Consider the following 20,602-nt stretch of genomic DNA (forward strand, 5'->3'; position numbering starts at 1 on the left):
GATCGGTCTAAATGGCAGCTATATGCAAATATAGCCCAATATGGACCATATTCGGTTCGGATATCGGAGGTCCTAGTATATTTCATGCTTCTTTTTTGAGCTTAAAACCCTAAATCACAATATCGGTCTATATGGCAGCCATATGCAAATATAATCCGATTTGGTGCGTTCAAGATGTTGCCCAGATCCATTATTAGAATATGGATCTGGGCAACATTTTAGCTCAATATCCCAATTTTTTAGGGCCGTAGAGTGAGTACAACAGACGGACAGGCACACGGATATCGTTAAATCGTCTTTTTTTCTAACAGCCAAAACGAAGGGTGTCCCCTATGAATGCAGTGTATTGCGTTGGAGAGAGGAAGTTAGGAATTGGAGGGGGAAAAGGATATAGTGCTTATGGACATTTGTCTAAAATCTTTGGATGTCAAAGTGGGTGTCGATTCCACATACGTACGGTTCGGGCGAAATAAGGATTCTCCCTATAATACATTGTGTGGTCTGCTGGCCAATCACTTACAAACGGGTGTGAGTTCCTGGAATGTCTAGTATTCCTGACATACATCCTTACATCAGGAATAAGAAGACGAATAACAGACGAACGCACACCACGAATGTACCGATAGAATAGCGCCAAACAACCCACATTGCGACGATAATCAAGGGAGGCAATAGAGTTGGATACCCCATTGTCCCCAATCAACTCCATTGCTCTTCTCTGTACACGGTCTAGTAGCTCCAGAGATGATTTTGAAGCTCCAGCCCATACATGTGAGTTGTACTCCTTTTTCGGCCTTATGAAAGTGGTGTGGATGTTAAGAAGATCAGACAGAGTGAAGTAATTCTTACACCGTTTAAGGAAGCCTAAACACTTGAATGCTTCTTTCTACACTTCAAATACATGTTTAGCCCAACGGAGATCATTTTGTATTTTCATGCCGAAAACATCAAGAGCTTCTGATTGCTCAACATCAACACCCTTGATAGACAAAGATGATCGTAATGGGTCGGCGAATCGTTTGTGTGACAACAAGCAGCACTGAGCCTTCCGTGCATTGAAATCTACTCGATTCATTCGACCCCATATAGAAACGGCCTGCAAATTCTGGCAGTATGCATTATCCATAACCCGCCTCTTGTCCTCAATCTCTCGAATACCCGTCCTATGGTCGAATGAGTACGAATGACAGAGATCACTGTCATCCGCAAATGAGCAGATCGGATTCGATGTCTGATCCAACAGATCGTTGATGAAAATAGGGAAAAGAGAAGGAGAAATAACAGAGCCCTGGGGTGTACCTGCAATTTATGCTCATTGGATGAGAAGCCATCTATAACGACTCGAATAGTGCGTTCTCTGAGAAAGCTCGAAATAAATCGAACGAAGTCACTACTGACACCAAATGCTCCCATCTGGCCTTCCTTCTAAATTTCAAGAAAATATGATTTCTCTTTAACCAAAATCTTAAATTTTTTCCAGATTTCTGCCTCTTAGCTAATTTGTTAACAAAGTCCTTTTGTTTTGCCATTCCCAAAGGACGTTTATCATGATAATTATCGATATGTGTTGTTGAATGAGCTTTGCAGAATGAGATTTCTGCTGCAAAATTATGAAAATGATATATGCATTTGCTAAGTGAAGTGTTAAAGCTTCCATGGAGCCGAAATATCGTTGCCTTAACGGCGGCATTGCCATTAGAGAAGAGAAGTTTAAACACTAAAGTGTGGCCATAAATCAAATGATATATTCTGGCAACGGCTCTCTTAGCGAGGCTCTTCTAAGTTTTTATATCCTTGCCTTTTTGGGGGTGGGGGCAAATACATTTTGGAAAAGTTTTCACATTAAATAATCGGCTGGCCATTATCCTTCTGCACTCTCATTACTCAGGGCCAACGAAGAACGAATGAAACGATAGACAAACGAATGCTGCATTCAAAATTAAAAGACTCGCAAACATTCTTACACACATTAAGCAGACAGTCAACTAGAGATATATGGTTATTTGTGAGCATGTGTGTGTGTTATTTCGAAAGCATTTAAACTTTTGTAGTGACCAAAATACCACATCCTGATGCCTTAAACCGAAAATTGTACTTTTTTCCGCCCAAATATAAAGTGCCGCAAAAATAAGTCTGACAAAATCTTGTTTGCCAACCTTGGTATTAGCTTTTGCCTGGGACAAACGCTTCAACACTTTGTGTTGCCTTCATTCGTTATGATTTCAGAGGACCTACCCTCTTAAGACTCAAGGGTTTGTTGTGGAACTTTTTTCCCTCTACTATTTACTTAACACCATGTCTGCATGGGTGAGGGAATGTTTTCACTTCTTTTTAATTTTTGTCGTTGAAAATAATTTTTTGCTTTGCTGATGGCAGCTTTACAGTTCATGTTTTTTTTTTCTTCCTCTCATTGGTTTGGGCGAAAAGTCAATAGCATCGACATTTGGCGTTCATTGATAATTAAACTGTGACTGTCACATTTTGCCATTTGCACTTCATTAAAGATTTGTGGCTATGACTGGTTGGTATTGCCAGGACGAGTGCCAGTGCCACACAGCTGAAGTCTGGCTACCATGGCATTTGGCGACGCTTGTTGTGGGGTCGGTTATCCCACCACGCTCTAGCCCATGTTGTAATGTTGTTGTTGGCTAGAGGAAGGCAGATTGGTTTGGCTGGCAAACGAAATGAAACCTACAAGGCAGAGTTATTTCCTGTTCGAAATTTGTTTTTTTTTCCTTTTCCAATTTCTCTAACGAAAATTAAAATTACTTTTTGGTCGATGCTGGAAAATATTATCATCGGTAGGAGAGTGTTTTTTTGGCAAGGTCTTTTTTTTGTACCCTACACCACTGGTATGGTACAGGGTATTATAACTTTGTGCATTTTTTTGTAACACCAAGAAACCAAAAAGATCGACCGACTGATAAGTTGAGTCAACATCATTTCCTGATTCGATTAACCCATGTCTGTCTGTTTATCCGTCTATATGCCAGTCTGCCCATGGTAATTTGTTCATCATCAAATCATCCGATCATCTTGAAATTTTGCACAGACTTAATTTTTGGTCTAGAGCCCATTGCATCGATTTAGGTTTAGTTCAAGATCCCATATATCCAAATCTGAACCTATTTTGATAACATTTGGCAGAGGCTTTCAGATGGGTGGTAAGACATTTTTATTATTATTTGCAACTTCGCTCTTTTAGTTGTAAATCGGGCGAATTAGGTATATGACAGCTATATCTTAATCTGAACCGATTTTTCCATAAAACTCATAGCGTTAGTCTTTGGTTGGATAATAAATGCGATCTCCACCTTAATTGCAAAAAACGACAGATTAGGGTTACCTTGCACGTTTTTAAGGGACATTGGCTTCATTATCTCGAATTCAGTGTCATTTAGGTTCTTCGTTATTGAGCATAAACTTTTAAAAGGAGTATGGCCTTTAATTTGTTCTATAACACAGGTAAATAGCTTAAGTCGTTTCAGAGAAATGGATCGCCGAAGTTCCTAGGTCGCCAAATAACCAAAAATTGAGATTTTCAAAACCTTGAGGCCCTAACAGCACGTGTTAACATCATCCAATTATGCTCAAATTTTGGGAATCCTAAAATCTAACAAAATGAAACAAAAAAAAAAAAAAAAATCGACATCGATTTGATGTAAAACCACCCTAGTGTTAGTACATGCAAAAACTAAAAGAAAAAGCATAATTTTAGGTTCGTGTGGTGCAGGGTTGCCATACTATCAGGATTCAAACTTTTTGATAGATTAGTGTCAAGATGCTACTGAAGCCAAAAATGCGGCTTATAGAGCAAACCTGCCATCAGTAGCAACGAGCCAGATGAAGGAGAGGTATCGGTATATAAAAAGGCGTTAAGTTCGGCCGGGCCGAACTTTGGATACCCACAACCCTGGGTATATATGTAAACCACCTTTCATCAAAACCCGGTGAAAATTTCATACCTTATGTCCCATAGCAGTTATATCGAAATATGTTCCGATTTGGACCAAATAATAATAAGTCCAGTAGCTATATCGAAAAATAAACAGAGCGGAACCATATACGACGCGGATGTCGAAAAGCCTAACATAAGTCACTGTGTCAAATTTCAGTGAAATTGGATTATAAATGCGCCTATTATGGGGCCAAGACTTTAAATCGAGATATCGGTCTATATGGCAGCTATATCCAAATCTGGACCGATTTGGGCCAAGTTGCTGCAAAATGTCGAAAATCCTAACTCAAAGCACTGTCTCAAATTTCGGCGAAATCGGACAATATGTGAGCCTTTTATGGGCCCATAACCTTAAATCGAGAGATCGGTATATATGGCAGCTATTTCCAAATCTGGACCGATCTGGGCCATATTGTAGAAGTATGTCAAGGGGCTTAACCTAACTCACTGTCCCGAATTTTGGCGACATCGGACAATAAATGCGCCTTTTACGGGCCCAAAACCTTATAGCTGCCATATAGACCGATTATATGGCAGCTATATCCAAATCTGAGCCGATCAGATCCAAATTGAAGAAAAATATCGAAGGACCTAACACAACTCACTATCCCGAATTTTAGCAAAGTCGGATAAAAAATGTGGCTTTTTTGAGTCTAAGACCTTAAATCGGAGGATCGGTCCATATGACAGCTATATCCAAATTTGTACCGATCTGGGCCAAATTAAAGAAGGATATTGAAGGAACTAATACAACTCACTGTGCCAAATTTCAGCAAAATCGGATAATAAGTGTGGCTTTTATGGGCCTAAGACCCTAAATCGGAGGATCCGTCCATATAATATCTATAACCAAATCTGGACCGATCTGGGCCAAATTAACTGAGAATGTCGAAGGACCTAACACAACTTACTGTCCAGAATTTCAGCAAAATCGTATAATAAATGTGGCTTTTATGAGCCTAAAACCCTAAAATGGAGGATCGGTCTATATGACAGCTATATCCAAATCTGAACCCATCTGGGCCAAATCAAAGAAGGATGTCGAAGGGCCTAACACAACTCACTGTCCCGAATTTCGGAAAAATCGGTTAGTAAATGTGGCTTTTATGGGCCTAAGACTCTAAGTCGGAGGATCCGTCTATATGGCAGCTGTAACCAAATGTGGTCCGATCTGGGCCAAATTAAATTAAATTAAGAATGTCGAAGGGCCTAATACAACTCACTGTCCCAAATTTCAACAAAATCGTATAATAAATGTGGCTTTTATGGGCCTAAATCGGAGGATCCGTCCATATAATATCTATAACCAAATCTGGACCGATCTGGGCCAAATTAACTGAGAATGTCGAAGGACCTAACACAACTTACTGTCCCGAATTTCAGCAAAATCGTATAATTAATGTGGCTTTTATGGGCCTAAGACCCTAAATCGGAGGATCCGTCCATATAATATCTATAACCAAATCTGGACCGATCTGGGCCAAATTAACTGAGAATGTCGAAGGACCTAACACAACTTACTGTCCTAAATTTTAGCAAAATCGCATAATAAATGTGGCTTTTATGGGCCCAAGACTCTAAATCGGAGGATCGGTCTATATGACAGCTACATCCAAATCTTGACCGATCTGGGTGAAATTGATGAAGGGTATCGAGGGGCCTAATACAACTTACAGTCCCAAATTTTGAGCAAAATCGGATGATCAATGTGGCTTTTATGGGCCTAAGACCGTAAATCGGCGGATCGGTCTATATGGGGGCTATATCATGATATAGTCCGATATAGCCCATCTTCGAACTTAATCTTCTTAGGGACTAAAAAGGAATCTGTGCAAATTTTTCGCTCAATATCTCAATTTTTAAAGACTGTTGCGTGATTTCAACAGACAGATTGACAGACATGGCTAGATCGCCTTAGATTTTTACGCTAATCAACAATATTTATTTTTTATAGGGTCGGAAACGAATATTTCGATGGGTTGCAAACGGAATGACAAAATGTATATACCCCCATCCTTCAGTTGTGTGTATAAAAACTTCTGAATCAAAACAACTAAAAGCGTGCTAATCTTGGGAACCCACCATCATGATTTCTGCTATAATTGTGGCGGCACTTGGCACAGTTGTTGAGACGCATTACATAAATTTCAGCCAAATCGGATAAAAATCACGTCGTCCAGGGGCTCAAGAAGTCAAATCGGTAGATCGGTTTATATGTGAGCTATATCAAAATCTGAACCGATTTGGCCCATTTGCATTCCCCAATGACCTACGTCAATATTAAACATCTTTGCAAAATTTCATGCGGTTAGCCTTATGCGTTCGACCGCTTTTGTGATTTCGACAGACGGACATGGTTAGTTCGACTCAGAATGTCGAGACGATCAAGAATATATATATATTTAGGGGTCCTAGATCAATATTTTGATGAGTTGGTGCTCTGATTTAGACTAATTTGACAGTTATTTGTTCTTTATTTCATTTATTTTTTTGCGTTTTATTTTATTTTAAATACATATTTAAAATTAAAAAATTTTAGTTGATATTTTAGTTAAGAATTTAATTTTTGATACTTCTCTTCTTTGGTGTATGTTAGGTGCTTTTCAATGTCACCAATGCCCAAGTGAATTGATCATCACCCATAGCAGCAAATAGAAATGGAACTGGTTTTCTATTTTATGGCCCCCGCCCCATTTTTAGCCATAGTCTATAGTCTCTTGTTTGTGCAGGGAAATGAAAAAGTTTGTCCTTGCCGCTGTGTTAGAAAACATTTTTTTGTGTTACAAAAGAGAGAGATTATTGGATATTTTAGTATCAGCAGCAGAATGGCAAACGAAGGAGCTCACTTTTCTATCCACTGAAACCATGGCGAAAATTTAGAAAAACAACCTTTGAAGCACCAGCATTGAAGGAAAACCAAGAGAAAATAACAAAGTTTTAATACACAATTCTTAATTAATAATACATTCTATTGGAAATGTAAAGTGTGGTAGCTCATTGAGAAGCCCCTTCCCAATGATCCTCTTCGCTCTGTCCACCCTCGCTGCTCATTGATATTCTGTATCAATTGAATTCATACAACTCGAATTGCAACTCGCAACTCTTGCAGTTTCGCCGCTGTGGCGCTTTGATGAAATTCATTGCCATTCGAATGTGGGATTTTTGCCATTTGCATTGCCGCGCCATTTCCTCAATTTTTGGCTGTGTGTGTGTGAATGTGAATGCGAATTCGCATGATTGCCATGCCAAAGCATTCTCTTTAAGAACCCCAAGCCAGTCATTGAAGATGCGAAATTGTCAGAGCGGTGAATTGGCATCTTGATGACAAATCGATTTTAAACGACATCCCACTAAATGATGTATAAAATCCTTGGCTTTTTAATTAATTTTAAATGTGTATTTAAATATCAGCTACCCTTGGAATGGTTGGCTGGATGCCTTGTGGCAGTGAATGAGAGTTTTAAATGCATGCAAAATTGCATTAAACGAATGAAAACAGTTTTTGGAGCTAATGAAATATTTTGCTATAAGTCCGGTGACAAAAATTTATAACCACCAAAATAGGAAGATGTTTTACTAATCTCTAATCTAGTTATTTCATTTACTATATACCCTCCACCATGGGATGGGGTATACTAATTTCGTAATTTCGTTTGTAACACCTCGAAATATGCGTTTAAGACCTCATAAACTATATAAATTCTTGATCGTCATGACATTTTATGTCGATCTAGCCATGTCCGTCTGTCTGTCGAAAGCATGCTAACTTTCCAAATAGTGAAGCACAACTACTTCTTATTAGTGTAGGTCAGTTGAAATTGTAAATGGGCCAAATCGGTCTATGTTTTGATAAGTCTGCCGTATAAACCTATCTTGGGTCTTGACTTATTGAGCTTCTAGGGGACGCAATTCTTATTCGATTTGTCTGAAATTTTACACTTGGTGTTTTGGTATCATTTCCGACAACTTTGCTAGGTATGGTCTAAATCGTTGGATAATCTGACACAGCTGCCATATAAACCGATCTCCCAGTTTGACTTTCTGAGCCTCTGAAGGGAGCAATTATTACTCGATTTGCCGGAAATTTTTGAGGTGGCGTTTTTATACCCACCACCGAAGGATGGGGAATAATTCATTTTGTCATTCCGTTTGCAACACATCGAGATATCGATTTCCGACCCTATAAAGTATATATATTCTTGATCAGAGTAAAAATCTATAACCATCTAGCCATGTCCGTCCGTCTGTCTGTCAAAATCACACCACAGTCTTTAAAAATTGAGATATTGAGCTGAAACTTTGCACAGATTCGTTTTTTGTCCATAAGCAAGTTAAGTTCGAAGATAGGCTATATCGGACTATATCTTGATATAGCCCCCATATAGACCGATCCGCCGATTTAGGGTCTTAGGCCCATAAAAGCCACATTTATTATCCGATTTTGCTGAAATTTGGGACAGTATGTTGTGTTAGCCCCTTCGACATCCTTCGTCAATTTGGTTCGGATCGATCCAGATTTGAATATAGCTGCCATATAGACCGATCTCTCGGTTTTAGGTTTTGGGGCCATAAAAGGCGCATTTATTTTCCAATGTCGCCGAAATTTGGGAGAGTGAGTTGTGTTAGGCCATTCGACATCCTTCGTTTATTTGGCTCAGATCGGTTCAGATTTGGATATAGCTGCCATATAGACCGATTCTCCGATTTAGGGTCTTAGGCCCAAAAAGCCACATTTATTATCCGAATTTGCTGAAATGTGGGACAGTGAGTTTTATTAGGCCCTTTCACATCTTTCCTCAATTTGGCCCTGTTCGGTCCAGATTTGGATATAGCTGCCATATAGACCGGTCCTCCGATTTAGGGTCTTAGGCCCATAAAAGCCACATTTGTTATCCGATTTTGCCAACAATTGGGACAGTGAGTTGTGTTAGGCCCTTCGACATCTTTTTTGATTTGGCCCAGATCGTTCCAGATTGGGATATAGCTGTCATATAGACTGGTCCTCCGATTTAGGGTCTTAGGCCCATCAAAGCCACATTTACTATCCGATTTTGCTGAAATTCAGGACAGTGAGTTGTGTTAGGCCCTTCGACATCTTTTTTGATTTGGCCCAGATCGGTCCAGATTTGGATATAGCTGCCATATAGAGCAATTCTCCAATTTAGGGTCTTAGGGCCATAAAAGCCACATTTATTATAATCGATTTTGTTGAATTTGGGACAGTGGGTTATGTAAAGCCTCTTCACATACTTCAGCAATATAGCACAGATCGGTTATGATTTGGATATAGCTGCTATATAAACCCATCTCTCGATTTAAGGTCTTGGCCCCATAAAAGCCACATTCATTATCCGATTTTGCTAAAATTTGGGGCAGTGAGTCCTGTTAGGCCTTTCAACATTCGTCTTAAATTTGGCTCAGATCGGTCCAGATTTGAATAAAGCTGCCATATAGACCGTTCCTCCGATTTAGGGTCTTAGGCCCATAAAAGCCACATTTATTATCCGATTTTGCTGAAATTTGGGACAGTGAGTTGTCTTAGGTCCTTCGATATCTTTCTTCAATTTGGCCCTGATCGGATCAAATTTAGATATAGCTGCCTTATAGACCGATTCCCCGATTTAAGGTTTTGCTCCCATAGAAGTCGCATTTATTATCCTATTTCGCTGAAATTTGGGTTAAGTTAAGCCTCTGCACATATTTCTGCAATTTGGTCTAGATCGATCAAGATTTGCATATAGCTGCCATATAGACCGATATCTCGATTTGAAGTCTTGGCCCCAAAAAAAGCGTATTTATAATCCAATTTAACTGAAATTTGACACATTGACTTATGTTAGGCCTTTCGACATCCATGTTGCATATGGTTCAGATCGGTTTATTTTTACATATAGCTATTAAAAACAACAATATTTTGTTATACACAATTGAACAATGCGAGTACTTATAAGTATTTGGTCCAAATCGGATCATATTTCGATATAACTGCTATGGGGTATAGGGTATGCATTTTTTGCCCAATTTCGACGAAATGTGGTTTACATATATATCTGAAGTGGTGGGTATCCAAAGTTCGGCCCGGCCGAACTTAGCGCCTTTTTACTTGTTTTTTTGGTCTTCTCGGCAATCTGAGTCGAACTAGCCATGTCCGTGCGTCCATCTGTCGAAATCACGATAGCTGTCGAACGCGTAAAGCTAGCCTCTTGAAATTTTGCACAGATACTTAATATTGATGTTGGTCGTTGGAGATTGTAAATGGGCCATATCGGTTCAGATTTGGATATAGCTCTTATATAAACCCATTTCCCGATTTGACTTCTTGAGCCCTTGGAAGCTGAAAATTTGAAAATTTCATTCAATTTGGCTGAAACTTTGCATGCGGTGTTCTGTTGTGACTTCCAACAACTGTGTCAAGTACGGTCCAAATCGGTCTATAACCTGATATAGCTCCCATATAATCCGATCTCCCGTTTTGACTTCCTGAGCCCCTGAAAGCCCCAATTTTTGTCCGATTTGGCTGAAATTTTTCACATAGTGTTATCACTTTCAACAACAGTGTCAAGTACGGTCCAAATCGGAATAAAACCTGGTATAGCTCTCATGTAAACCAATCTCCCGATTTGACTTCCTGAAGCCTCAATTTTTGTACGATTTGGCTGAAATTTTTCACATAGTGTTCTGTTATCACTTTCAACAACAGTGTCAAGTACGGTCTACATTTGTGTATAACCTGATGTAGCTCCCATATAAATCGATCTCCCGATTTGACTTCTTGAGCCCCTGTAAGCCTAAATTTTCTACCGATTTGGCTGAAATTTTGCATAGTGTTATGTTATGACTTTCAACAACTATGGCAAGTCTGCTCTGAATCGGTCTATAACCGGATATAGCTCCCATATTTTGGCAGAATCCATGGTGGTGGGTTCCCTAGATTCGGCCCGGCCGAACTTAGCACGCTTTTACTTGTTTTTACTAGATTTTTCGGTTCCATCTCACTGTGCAATTCCTCGTATCTTACTTTAAACCTTTTGGAAATATTTTTCCCCTAGTTCTGTCATTTCTCTAAATATTTAATGGTATTCCAGCTTTGTATTTATTTTTATTGTATTTTATGTTAGCTGTAAATTTAATTCTCTATTTCTAAAAGGACATTCTAGCACTACCTTTGTTTATCCGAAAAACAGCGAGAACGGAAACGGAAGTCATTCAAAATACGCATATAAAAATGTCTCGGGAAAAAACCGTAACTTTCTTTGTGTTTTCCGTTGCCAAACAAAGGCAAGAGAACCTTGATTTTTGTTTTCCTACTGGGAAAGAGAGACTGGGAGGCTACTATTGTAGCACCATGAATTGAAACCAAAACAAAAGCCCAACTCGTCCGAAATTTAGCCATTTTGCTTCTTTGGTCTAGAAACAAAAGAACAACGAAACAAATATTAATTATGTTAGCCTGCCTTGTAAATGTTAGAAGTTCCCGCAAAAATGCACTTAAGGAAGTTGCCAACTGAAAGTTTGGTTAAAATATTCACATTTTTTTGGCAGTGTTTTTTAAATGGAATTTATGTGTCATAGTGCAGATATTTGAAAAAAATAAACTTTTTGGAGGCCATTTGGTTTAGAAGTTGTAAAGTTCTAATATTTTGTTAATGACAAAACACTAAGTAAAAATGTGCTAAATTCGGCCGGGCCGAATGTGGGGAATCCACATTCATGGATTCTGCTAAAGTCAAATGCGGATTTAAAGTACCAAGTTTCTGGGAATCAGGCACAAATTGAAGTTTCTAGGGGCCGTAGAAGACTAATCAGGAGATAGATTTATATGGCAGCAAAATCGGACAAAAATTGGGACTTCAAATCAGATCAGTTTGTATGGGAGCTATATCACAACCAGAACCAATGTGGCCTATTTACAATCCCCAACGACCTACATCAGTAAAACGTCCCTGTGCAAAATTTCAAGCCGATATCTTTATTCGTTCGATATCTTGATTTTGACAGACAGAGGGACTGATGGACGAACAGAAGGTCTACATGGCATAACTTTTGACTGATATGGTGTTCAATTACCGTTTGCCTATACAATTTTTTATATAAATTCCTTGACAACTTTAAAATTTTTATACCCTCCACCATAGGATGGGGAGGGCCTCGGTACAGCAGAGGTTTACATGTCCGCGTATTACCCTGAACGCCTGGGTTCAGTGGTTTTCCCATCCGAATGCTGGCGACATTTGTAAGGAACTATGTTATTTGCAACCAGTAAGGAAAGACCATTTCAATAAGGAACAAGGGATGCTTCTCTTATCAATGAGTGGTGTACGATTAATTTCAATATCAGTGCCGAGTCTGAGCGGTGTGCCGCATAGCGACACCACTTGGTAGAGAAGATTAAACACGACAGAATACCTTACAAATGTAGCCAGCATTAGTAATGGGATATCCATGTTGAAAAATTTTCTGATGTTCACGCCGGGGTTTGAACCCTACGAATATGTTAAAACAAAAAATAAAAAATTGCACCTGGGAAGGACTAACGGGATCTTGCGAATTTGGGATTCCCTTTTAATCCTAGGCAATATGGTTGCCAATTGAAAGGTTTTGGGCCCACAAAAGGCGGATTTATTGTTCGATGTCGCCGAAATTTGGGATAGTGACTGAAACTAAGCCCCTCGACATACTCCTGCAATATGGCACAGATCGGTACAGATTTGGATATAGCTGCCATATATACCGATCTCTCGATTTAAAGCTTTCGGCCCATAGAAGGCGCATTTATTGTCCGATGCCGCCAAAATTTGGGATAGTGAGTTAAACTAAGCCTCTCGACATACTTCTGCAATATGGCACAGATCGGTCCAGATTTGGATATAGCTGCCACATATACCGATCTCTCGATTTAAGGCTTTCGGCCCATAGAAGGCGCATTTATTGTCCGATGTCGCCGAAATTTGGGTCAGTGAGTTGTGTTAAACCCTTTGACATTCCTCTTCAATTTGGCTCAGATCGGTCCAAATTTGGATATAGCTGTCATATAGAGCGATCTCTCGATTTAAGGTTTTGGGCCCATAAAAGGCGCATTTGTTGTCCGATTTCACCGAAATTTAGGACAGTGAGTTATGTTAGGCTCTTCGACATCTCTCTTAAATTAGGCTCAGATCGGTCCAGATTTGGTTATAGCCACAATATAGACCGATATCTCGATTTAAAGTCTTGGGGCCATAAAAGGCGCATTTATTTCCGATTTCACCGAAATTTAGGACAGTGAGTTGTGTTAGGCTCTTCGACATTTCTCTTCAATTTTGCTCAGATCGGTCCAGATTTGGATATAGTCACCACATAGACCGATATCTCGATTTAAAGTCTTGGCCCTATAAAAGACGCATTTGTAGTCCGATTTCACTGAAATTTGACACAGTGACTTGTGTTAGGCTTTTCGACTTCCATGTCGTATATGATTCAGATCTTCATGAAGACATCACATAGTGGATTTAAAGGCAGCCTCCATTAAATTTACTCATTCTCGCGGCAAACCCTGGGTATTGCCAACGACAATAATAGAGAGCACAGCCGCCTTTGACGTCGAACGCCTGGGTTCAGGAAATTGTTCAATCGTAACAAGTTTTTGTTCCCAATTTAATCCATATCGGATGAAAATTGAGGATTCTAAGGGCTGATGAAGTCAAATCCGGGGATCGGTTTATGTGGGGCTATATCTGTTCATAGAGAGGTCATCGTGGGTCCTCTCTTACTATTGCTGGCTACATTTGTGAGCTATCCTGCCAAACTTCTCTACCAAGTGGTGTTGCTATAATGCACGCCTTTCGGACTCGTCATAAAAACGGAGGTACTTTACCATTGAGTTTGAAAGAAGTATCCCCTGTTCCTTAAAATTTGGTATTTACTTGGTTGGTTTGGATTTTAAATGGCCCAAATCAGTCCATGTTTTGATAAAGCTTTCATATAAACCGATCTCGGACCTTAAATTCTTCAACCTCTATAGGATGTAATTCGAATTCGATTTGGCTGAAATTTTAAGAATGGACCAAATTGGTTCATAGCCTGATATAGCTGTCATATACATTGATCTCCGATCATGTCTTCTTGAGCCGTTATAGGACGATTTGGCTGAAATTTTGCATTGGGCGTTTTATTTTGACTTTCAATAACTATGCCAAGAATGTTTTAAATTGGCTTATAACCTGATGTACCTCTCATATAAACCCATCGCCAGATATGACTTCTCGAGTCTCTAAGAGGCTGAACTTGAAATTTGGTTGAAATTGTAAACATGGTATTTTTTTGTCATAATGGACAACGGTACCCCTCTATCTCTAGTTGTATCTCCTATATATTTCAAAAAGTTATTCTAATAACATGTCAAGTTCTACAGATGGTGTAGGGTGTATACGATTCGGCCCTACCGAACTTAACGTGCTTTTACTTTGTTGTAACTTTGTTCAATTTTTTATTCACTTGTTTTGCAGCTCACACATTAACTGGGCATTTGTACATCAAATTCAATTTATTTATATCGCTCTTGCTCATGCCACGACGTTGTCCCATAATACCAGAAGCTTCTTCTTCCTTGAGGGGTACAATGGTCATCTCACCATTGGCGGAAAAGGCATAGGCGGAATAATGCAAAACACTGCCATAATCATATTCCTCATCGAAATCATCCACGACGGTCTCATTATACTTGTTGAAGTTGTGTATGGAGTTACTTTGAATGTTGGTCTCATTGATGAAGACATACTCATCACGATTGGCGGCACTCTGCATGTGATAGAAACCCAAAGTGTGTAAGAACTCATGCACCACAGTGCCTAGACGGAAGCAGCCCTGATCCAGGGGATAGTCCTCTAGATTGTAGGATTGGGCTCCAATACTGCGATAACCGACCGTGGAAAAGCAGCCTCCAACAAGGCTGGTAATATTCACATAATGCTGAATATCAGGGGTGGCTTCCTTGAAACGTATGCAGGAAACTTCCTCGATGATTTTCATGCCACGAATAATGTGATTGTGATGGGGCTCATCTGAAATGCGAAAATCATGTTCAAATCCAAGCTTATATCCCTATGTTTAGCCTCATACCTAATTGCTGGAAAAATTTGTAGTACACAATGCCATCGGGCCATTGTAGACTTTCGTTGCGCAAGCCATTGCGTGCCTTAGCATCTATGACCATATCTCCTTCTACATAACCGGCAGTCAGTTCAGGATCTGTCTCCAATCGGCTAACCATGGGCAAAGCCCATACCAGGCCCATTAGGGCAGCACCAACCAGCAAACGCTTCAAGATTTGCATTATCCGCTTTAAGTGTTACCCCTTAGAAATTCAGCTAAACTCTGGCCAATTTTTTTTTTTTGGTATTATGGTCATTGTCTATAATATAATGGGCATTTTGCCATTATTAGCAAGCAGATATCTTATCAATAGCTTTTTGTCGTTTGATAGCCAATATTTATTGTCCCATTCTTGTAACTGTTGTACATTTCATTTCGCAGCACCGAATTTATGATGAGACCTTTTTTTATATGCTGATTGCGTTTATAGACTCACTTCTAATCTAATCGACTATAATCGTGAAGAGTAGTTCGATTTGCTGATAGTTGTCGAGGAGAATTTCACGTGCAGCTGCGCTCTCTGAAGCTTCATGTCATTATAAATGTATGCAAGTTAATGTGGGAGATATCAATAACAACTCTAAATTGGGTTTACCCAGCAGATAAATTCAACAAGTAAAATCCCCCTTTAGTTTTGCCGGGCCGAACTCTTATATATATTAACCACAAAATCGGGTGAAAAAGCCCCCACCTTTAATGCCAGAGTGTTAATGTCGAAATATGGTCCCATCGTGACCAAATTCGGTACGGACATCGAGGGGTATAATATTGGGTTGCCCAAAAAGTAATTGCGTTCTTTCTTCTGTCAGTTATCAGCTGTTACTTTTAGCTTGCTTTAGAAAAAAAGTGTAATAAAAGTATATTTGATTAAAGTTCATTCTAAGTTTTATTAATAATGCATTTACTTTCTTTTAAAAAATCCGCAATTACTTTTTGGGCAACCCAATACAACTTAGTTTGACAAATTGCAGCGAAATCGGGCGATAAAGGGAGGACCCTTTCACATGGGTCTACCACAATTTATTGTTCAAAGTGTCGACAATGCAAATTTGCCCATGAACATTCCATTAAGGAAATGGGTCAAACTTTTCACATTTCAATGATTGCAGTCCGATTCAAGTTTGAGCTCATTGTCAAGGGGACTCCGTACGGCGTGCCGCAATGCGACACCTTTTTGCTGAGAAAATTTTACATATCTGTCATACCAGTTTTTTCAAGTGGCATAGTACCTCACAAATGTCGCCAGCATTAGGAGGGAATAACCACTGCTGAAAATTTTTGCTGATGTTCTCGCCAGGTTCGTTACCATATCCATAACCAGGCAAAAGTTTAAGCTTCTTGCGGCAGTAGAAGGCTTATCAGGAGACCGGTTCATATGAGGGCAATATCACGTTATACATCGATTTGAGCCATACTTACCTCGCATGTTGGAAGGCATGACAGAACACTAAGCTTAATATTAAGGATAACAATTTCGGCTTTCCGTGGCTTAAGATCTCAAATCGAGAAATTGGTACACCTGGAAGCTATATCAGGTTACAAACCGATTTAGATCTTGGAACGGAACACTATGTGAAAACATTTGTCCCAAATCGAGTTACAATTGCGACTTCCAGGGCCTCAAGATATCAAATCGGAAGAACGGTTTATATGGTAGCTATATCCAAATCTGAACTGATATGGTCCATATAACATCCATACGAACTACATCAATAAAAAAAGGTTAGGTTGAAAAGAGTGCGCCGATATTAATCCACCCTATGTCGCTATAGACATACACCTAAGACAGAAATCGGCTTGTCGTGCGCTCTAAAAACTAAAAAGGAAAATTTTAGTTAAGAAATTCAGTGCTACTTCAAATCCTTAATGGTTTTCCATACCACTGGTATTGTGTACCCAACTAACTAGCGGTGTCTTTTAGCCGCGAAAGCCGGGCAATGAAACGGAAATGCTCCATCATCTCATCATCTTCCTCACATGCCCCACACATGCTATCACTTGCCACACCGATTTTGCATAAGTGAGCTCGTAGTCCTATGTGTCCCGTTATGATACCAAAAACGATACTGAACTCCTTATTACTTCCTTTCAGTAATAGCCTCGTCCTCTCACGATCCGGATCACCCCATAGGATTTTCGCCGTCCTATTGAATGTTTCGCTGTTCCTCAATGTTACATGCGCATTTGTAGCTCATGCCCTTAAATGAGTCTGCGTCGACCCTAAAGGTTTCGGGTTAATCAAGTGTATTGAAGGCAGTTATCTGGCCTTCACTGTCAAATCGTCTGCCCATTCGGTCTAAAACAGATCTCAGTCCCTGGGTTCTCAATGTAGACCACCACTCTATCCTCTAGCTTTGATCCATCCGTGTAAGAGGATCATCCAGATGGCAATAACAGGGATCCGTCAGCCCAAGACTATGCCGGTGGCTGCAGTACCCCGCACTAAACCTCAAGTGTCGTCTCAGGTATCCAATCGGAAACCTCTTCCCTTCCTTCCAGGTTTCCTATCATTGCCTCGATTATACCGCGATGGTATGAGCTGATCCCATCCTTAATCCATTCACCCATTCCCTTAAGTCTCATAGCCGCAGTGGCTGTCCCACACCTAATATGTACGTCAATGGGTCGATTATATGGAATATAACCTCTGCACCCGTTGTATGGTCCTTATGTTGCACTTTTTTCCAAAGCAGTCCACCAAACTACTGAGGCGTAAGTGAGTCTTGGTGTAATCACGCTTCTGTAGAGCCAGTGGTTTATCATCGGATTCAGGCCCCATTTCGAGATGCTAGGCACTAGATAGTGCCCAATATTTGTGAGCCTTCTCAGTATGCTCCTGAATGAGACACTTTCCATTAAGTTTCCTATCCAAGATCACACCTAAGTATTTAGGTGTGATCTTGGATTTATTCAAATTGGCCCACTTTCTTCTTTCTTGTGAACAGGCCCAGTCGTATGCCATATGCAAGACCCTTTAGGCCCTTATGCAAAGTGGTTCAGATCCTTACCCCTAAGAAATATTATAACATGGTCTGCCTAGTAGACGGGTTCGAATCCTTCCTCAGTCAGCATCCGTAATAGGTCATTTATGGTGGTTACGCATAGGAGTGGCGATAAAATGCCTCCCTTTTAAAAGTATTTCGTTGATTCGGTGGTGTAGTGAATTATATAGTCGAATCCGCCCGACTTTTGCCTGTCCTTACTGGTTTTGACAAGCTTCTGTGTTCGAGTACTCTTTTATTTGTATTGGAATTTTCCCCGGCTAACATATTAAATGGGGAACATCCCTGCTACAACGTGTGCTGTGTCGCTTGAGATGGTTCTTAAGCCACAGCACATGGATAGCTTAGGCACTCAAAACTCTAGAGTAGACACTAATTAACGACATTTGCTGGTGACATTTTTCGACTTTGGCGCGGAACACCTATCTTTGACACCATTCTAAACAATGCACCGTTCATGTTCGATGCATTTTTTAGCAAAGTATTCCACATTGTGTTTGTATTTTAAGCAGTGATATATCAGGACTCCAAGGTATTTCCAACTTACGACTGATTTAATATCCACTTCGTTCGAGCACAGATCTATTTCTTCCAAGTGATTTCCAAGTCTTTACGGACAGACGTCCATCCGTCTGCATGTGTGTCTTTCCGTCTGTCTGTCCATATATCTCAGTCAGTCAGTTACTCCCTTACTCACTCCGTTTGTCTGTCTACCTGTTTGTCCGCTTGTCTGTCTGTCTGTCTGTCTTTCTGTCCATCTATCCACCTGTCTGTGTGTTAATCTGTTTGTTTCTCAGTGTATCTGAGTTTGATGCAAAGCACTCGATTTAACAACTTGGGCTCATAAAAGACGTATTTGTCATCGGAATTAGCTGGAATTTGGAACAGGACTTAAATTTGCTGAATCCCTATCATCGCCTTTTGGGATCTGGTCGTAGAACTGGCCATGGCGCTAACATATAAATCTCAAGGCCATGAATTCACACCAAGCCACATCCAGCAAAAGTGGCGAAAACATGTTTTGCAGGTTACTATTTGCTCACAATGGGATTGCTAGGGCATTATTGGGTTTATTTTGATTATATTGTGTAGCCCAAAAAGTAATTGCGGATTTTTTAAAAGAAAGTAAATGCATTTTTAATAAGACTTAGAATGAACTTTAATCAAATATACTTTTTTACACTTATTTTCTAAAGCAAGCTAAAAGTAACAGCTGATAACTGGCAGAAGAAAGAATACAATTACAGAGTCACAAGCTGTGAAAAAATTTGTCAACGCCGACTATATGAATAATCCGCAATTACTTTTTGGGCAACCCAATATTAGGTCAGTAAATATGTGTAATTAGTGTGAACGTTAATCCTCTACACCACAATGTGGAGGGAATTAAGATTAAGGAGGTACTAAGTTCGGCCCGGCCGAACTTAAAGCATTTTTACTTGTTTGAGTTCCCACATTCTTCTATGTCACTTTGATATTATATGAGGAATATCTCATATACATATAACTTTCAAGCGCCTAAAAGTATGCTACAAAATTTTAAATCTAAAACTCCAAATGTCCCCTACAGTCGATTCCCTCAGAGAGTCACATAGCTAATCGTAAGCCGTTAAGCAAACATATTTGCTAATAAAGTGCATGCTTATGAAAAGCATACTATCTGATTAGCCATTTAAGTTCCCCATTTCAAGCCATTCCATTGACTTTCTTAAATTACCTACCTATTTTGAAATTTCCATTGTTCGTAATGTGTTCTTTGAAACTTTTGTCTTACCCTGGAATATAAATGACTTCCGCCAAAGCGGTAGATAATCATCGGCATTTTAGTTAAAGTATGCAATTAATAATGAACTCGAGTGACATGTGCAAAGTCAAAGAAAGAAATCTTATCGCTCACACATTGGCCAAATATGTACCCGGTCCATTGTAAATGTTGGTCATTTGGGGTTAATAACGATTTAAGTCAGTGGCGATAAGAATGGCTTTGGATATGCTCAGGTGTTGTTTGTTTTACCATGGCATTGTGTCAGTATAATGACTGCACGATGTTCGGCCGGCCACAAAGTCTATTGTCTTAACACTTGATTTGCCAGATAAGGGGAGACATGGTGAGGAGGTAAGAAGACCATCATAAATTATGCATTTGTTTGTCCAAGGAATGGCATCCGATTACACATTGGACACTTTATATTAATTACATGATTATGTTGGTTGATAATCTTAGTGGGATTTAATTTTAATGGTATGAGTGGGGGATGTTTCCAATTGTTTGTCATTTAGAGCTTGGGTTGGAAAACTAACCTAGAGGTGGGCTTTTGGGAAATCATTGGGTCCACTGATAGGCCGTAAAGTTTTGCAGATCACAAATTGTAATTCTCGAAAGTGTGAAACATCTAGCGGTTGTTAATCGGATATATTTTTGAGGCCATATATTCTTGGTTGCCGAATATCGAAGTCCATGTTTCATTCCTTCCCCGTCAGCAGAAATGGTGTTACGTGTCCAAAGTTCGTT

At 39.7% G+C, this 20,602-nt stretch overlaps 1 protein-coding gene across 1 annotated transcript; it reads right to left on the reverse strand.

Annotated features, from left to right (window-relative positions):
• Positions 1-14,393: 14,393 nt before the first annotated feature.
• LOC106091936 (seminal metalloprotease 1) lies at positions 14,394-15,307 on the reverse strand. Its single transcript, XM_013258647.2, has 2 exons — positions 15,056-15,307; positions 14,394-14,997 (listed from the first exon to the last, which is right to left on the reverse strand). Exons 1-2 carry the CDS (start codon positions 15,267-15,269, stop codon positions 14,444-14,446), a joined length of 768 nt encoding a protein of 255 aa, XP_013114101.1. The 5' UTR covers positions 15,270-15,307; the 3' UTR covers positions 14,394-14,443.
• Positions 15,308-20,602: the final 5,295 nt, after the last annotated feature.

The sequence above is a fragment of the Stomoxys calcitrans genome, chromosome 3 (assembly GCF_963082655.1).
Source record: "Stomoxys calcitrans chromosome 3, idStoCalc2.1, whole genome shotgun sequence".
In the NCBI taxonomy this organism is placed as follows: domain Eukaryota; kingdom Metazoa; phylum Arthropoda; class Insecta; order Diptera; family Muscidae; genus Stomoxys; species Stomoxys calcitrans.

Coding starts and splice junctions, on each gene's coding strand:
- LOC106091936 (XM_013258647.2), bottom strand. CDS start 15,269: ATGCAAATCTTGAAGCGTTTGCTGGTTGGTGCTGCCCTAATGGGCCTG. Junction 14,998..15,055: donor CAAATTTTTCCAGCAATTAG/GTATGAGGCTAA, acceptor TTCGCATTTCAG/ATGAGCCCCATCACAATCAC.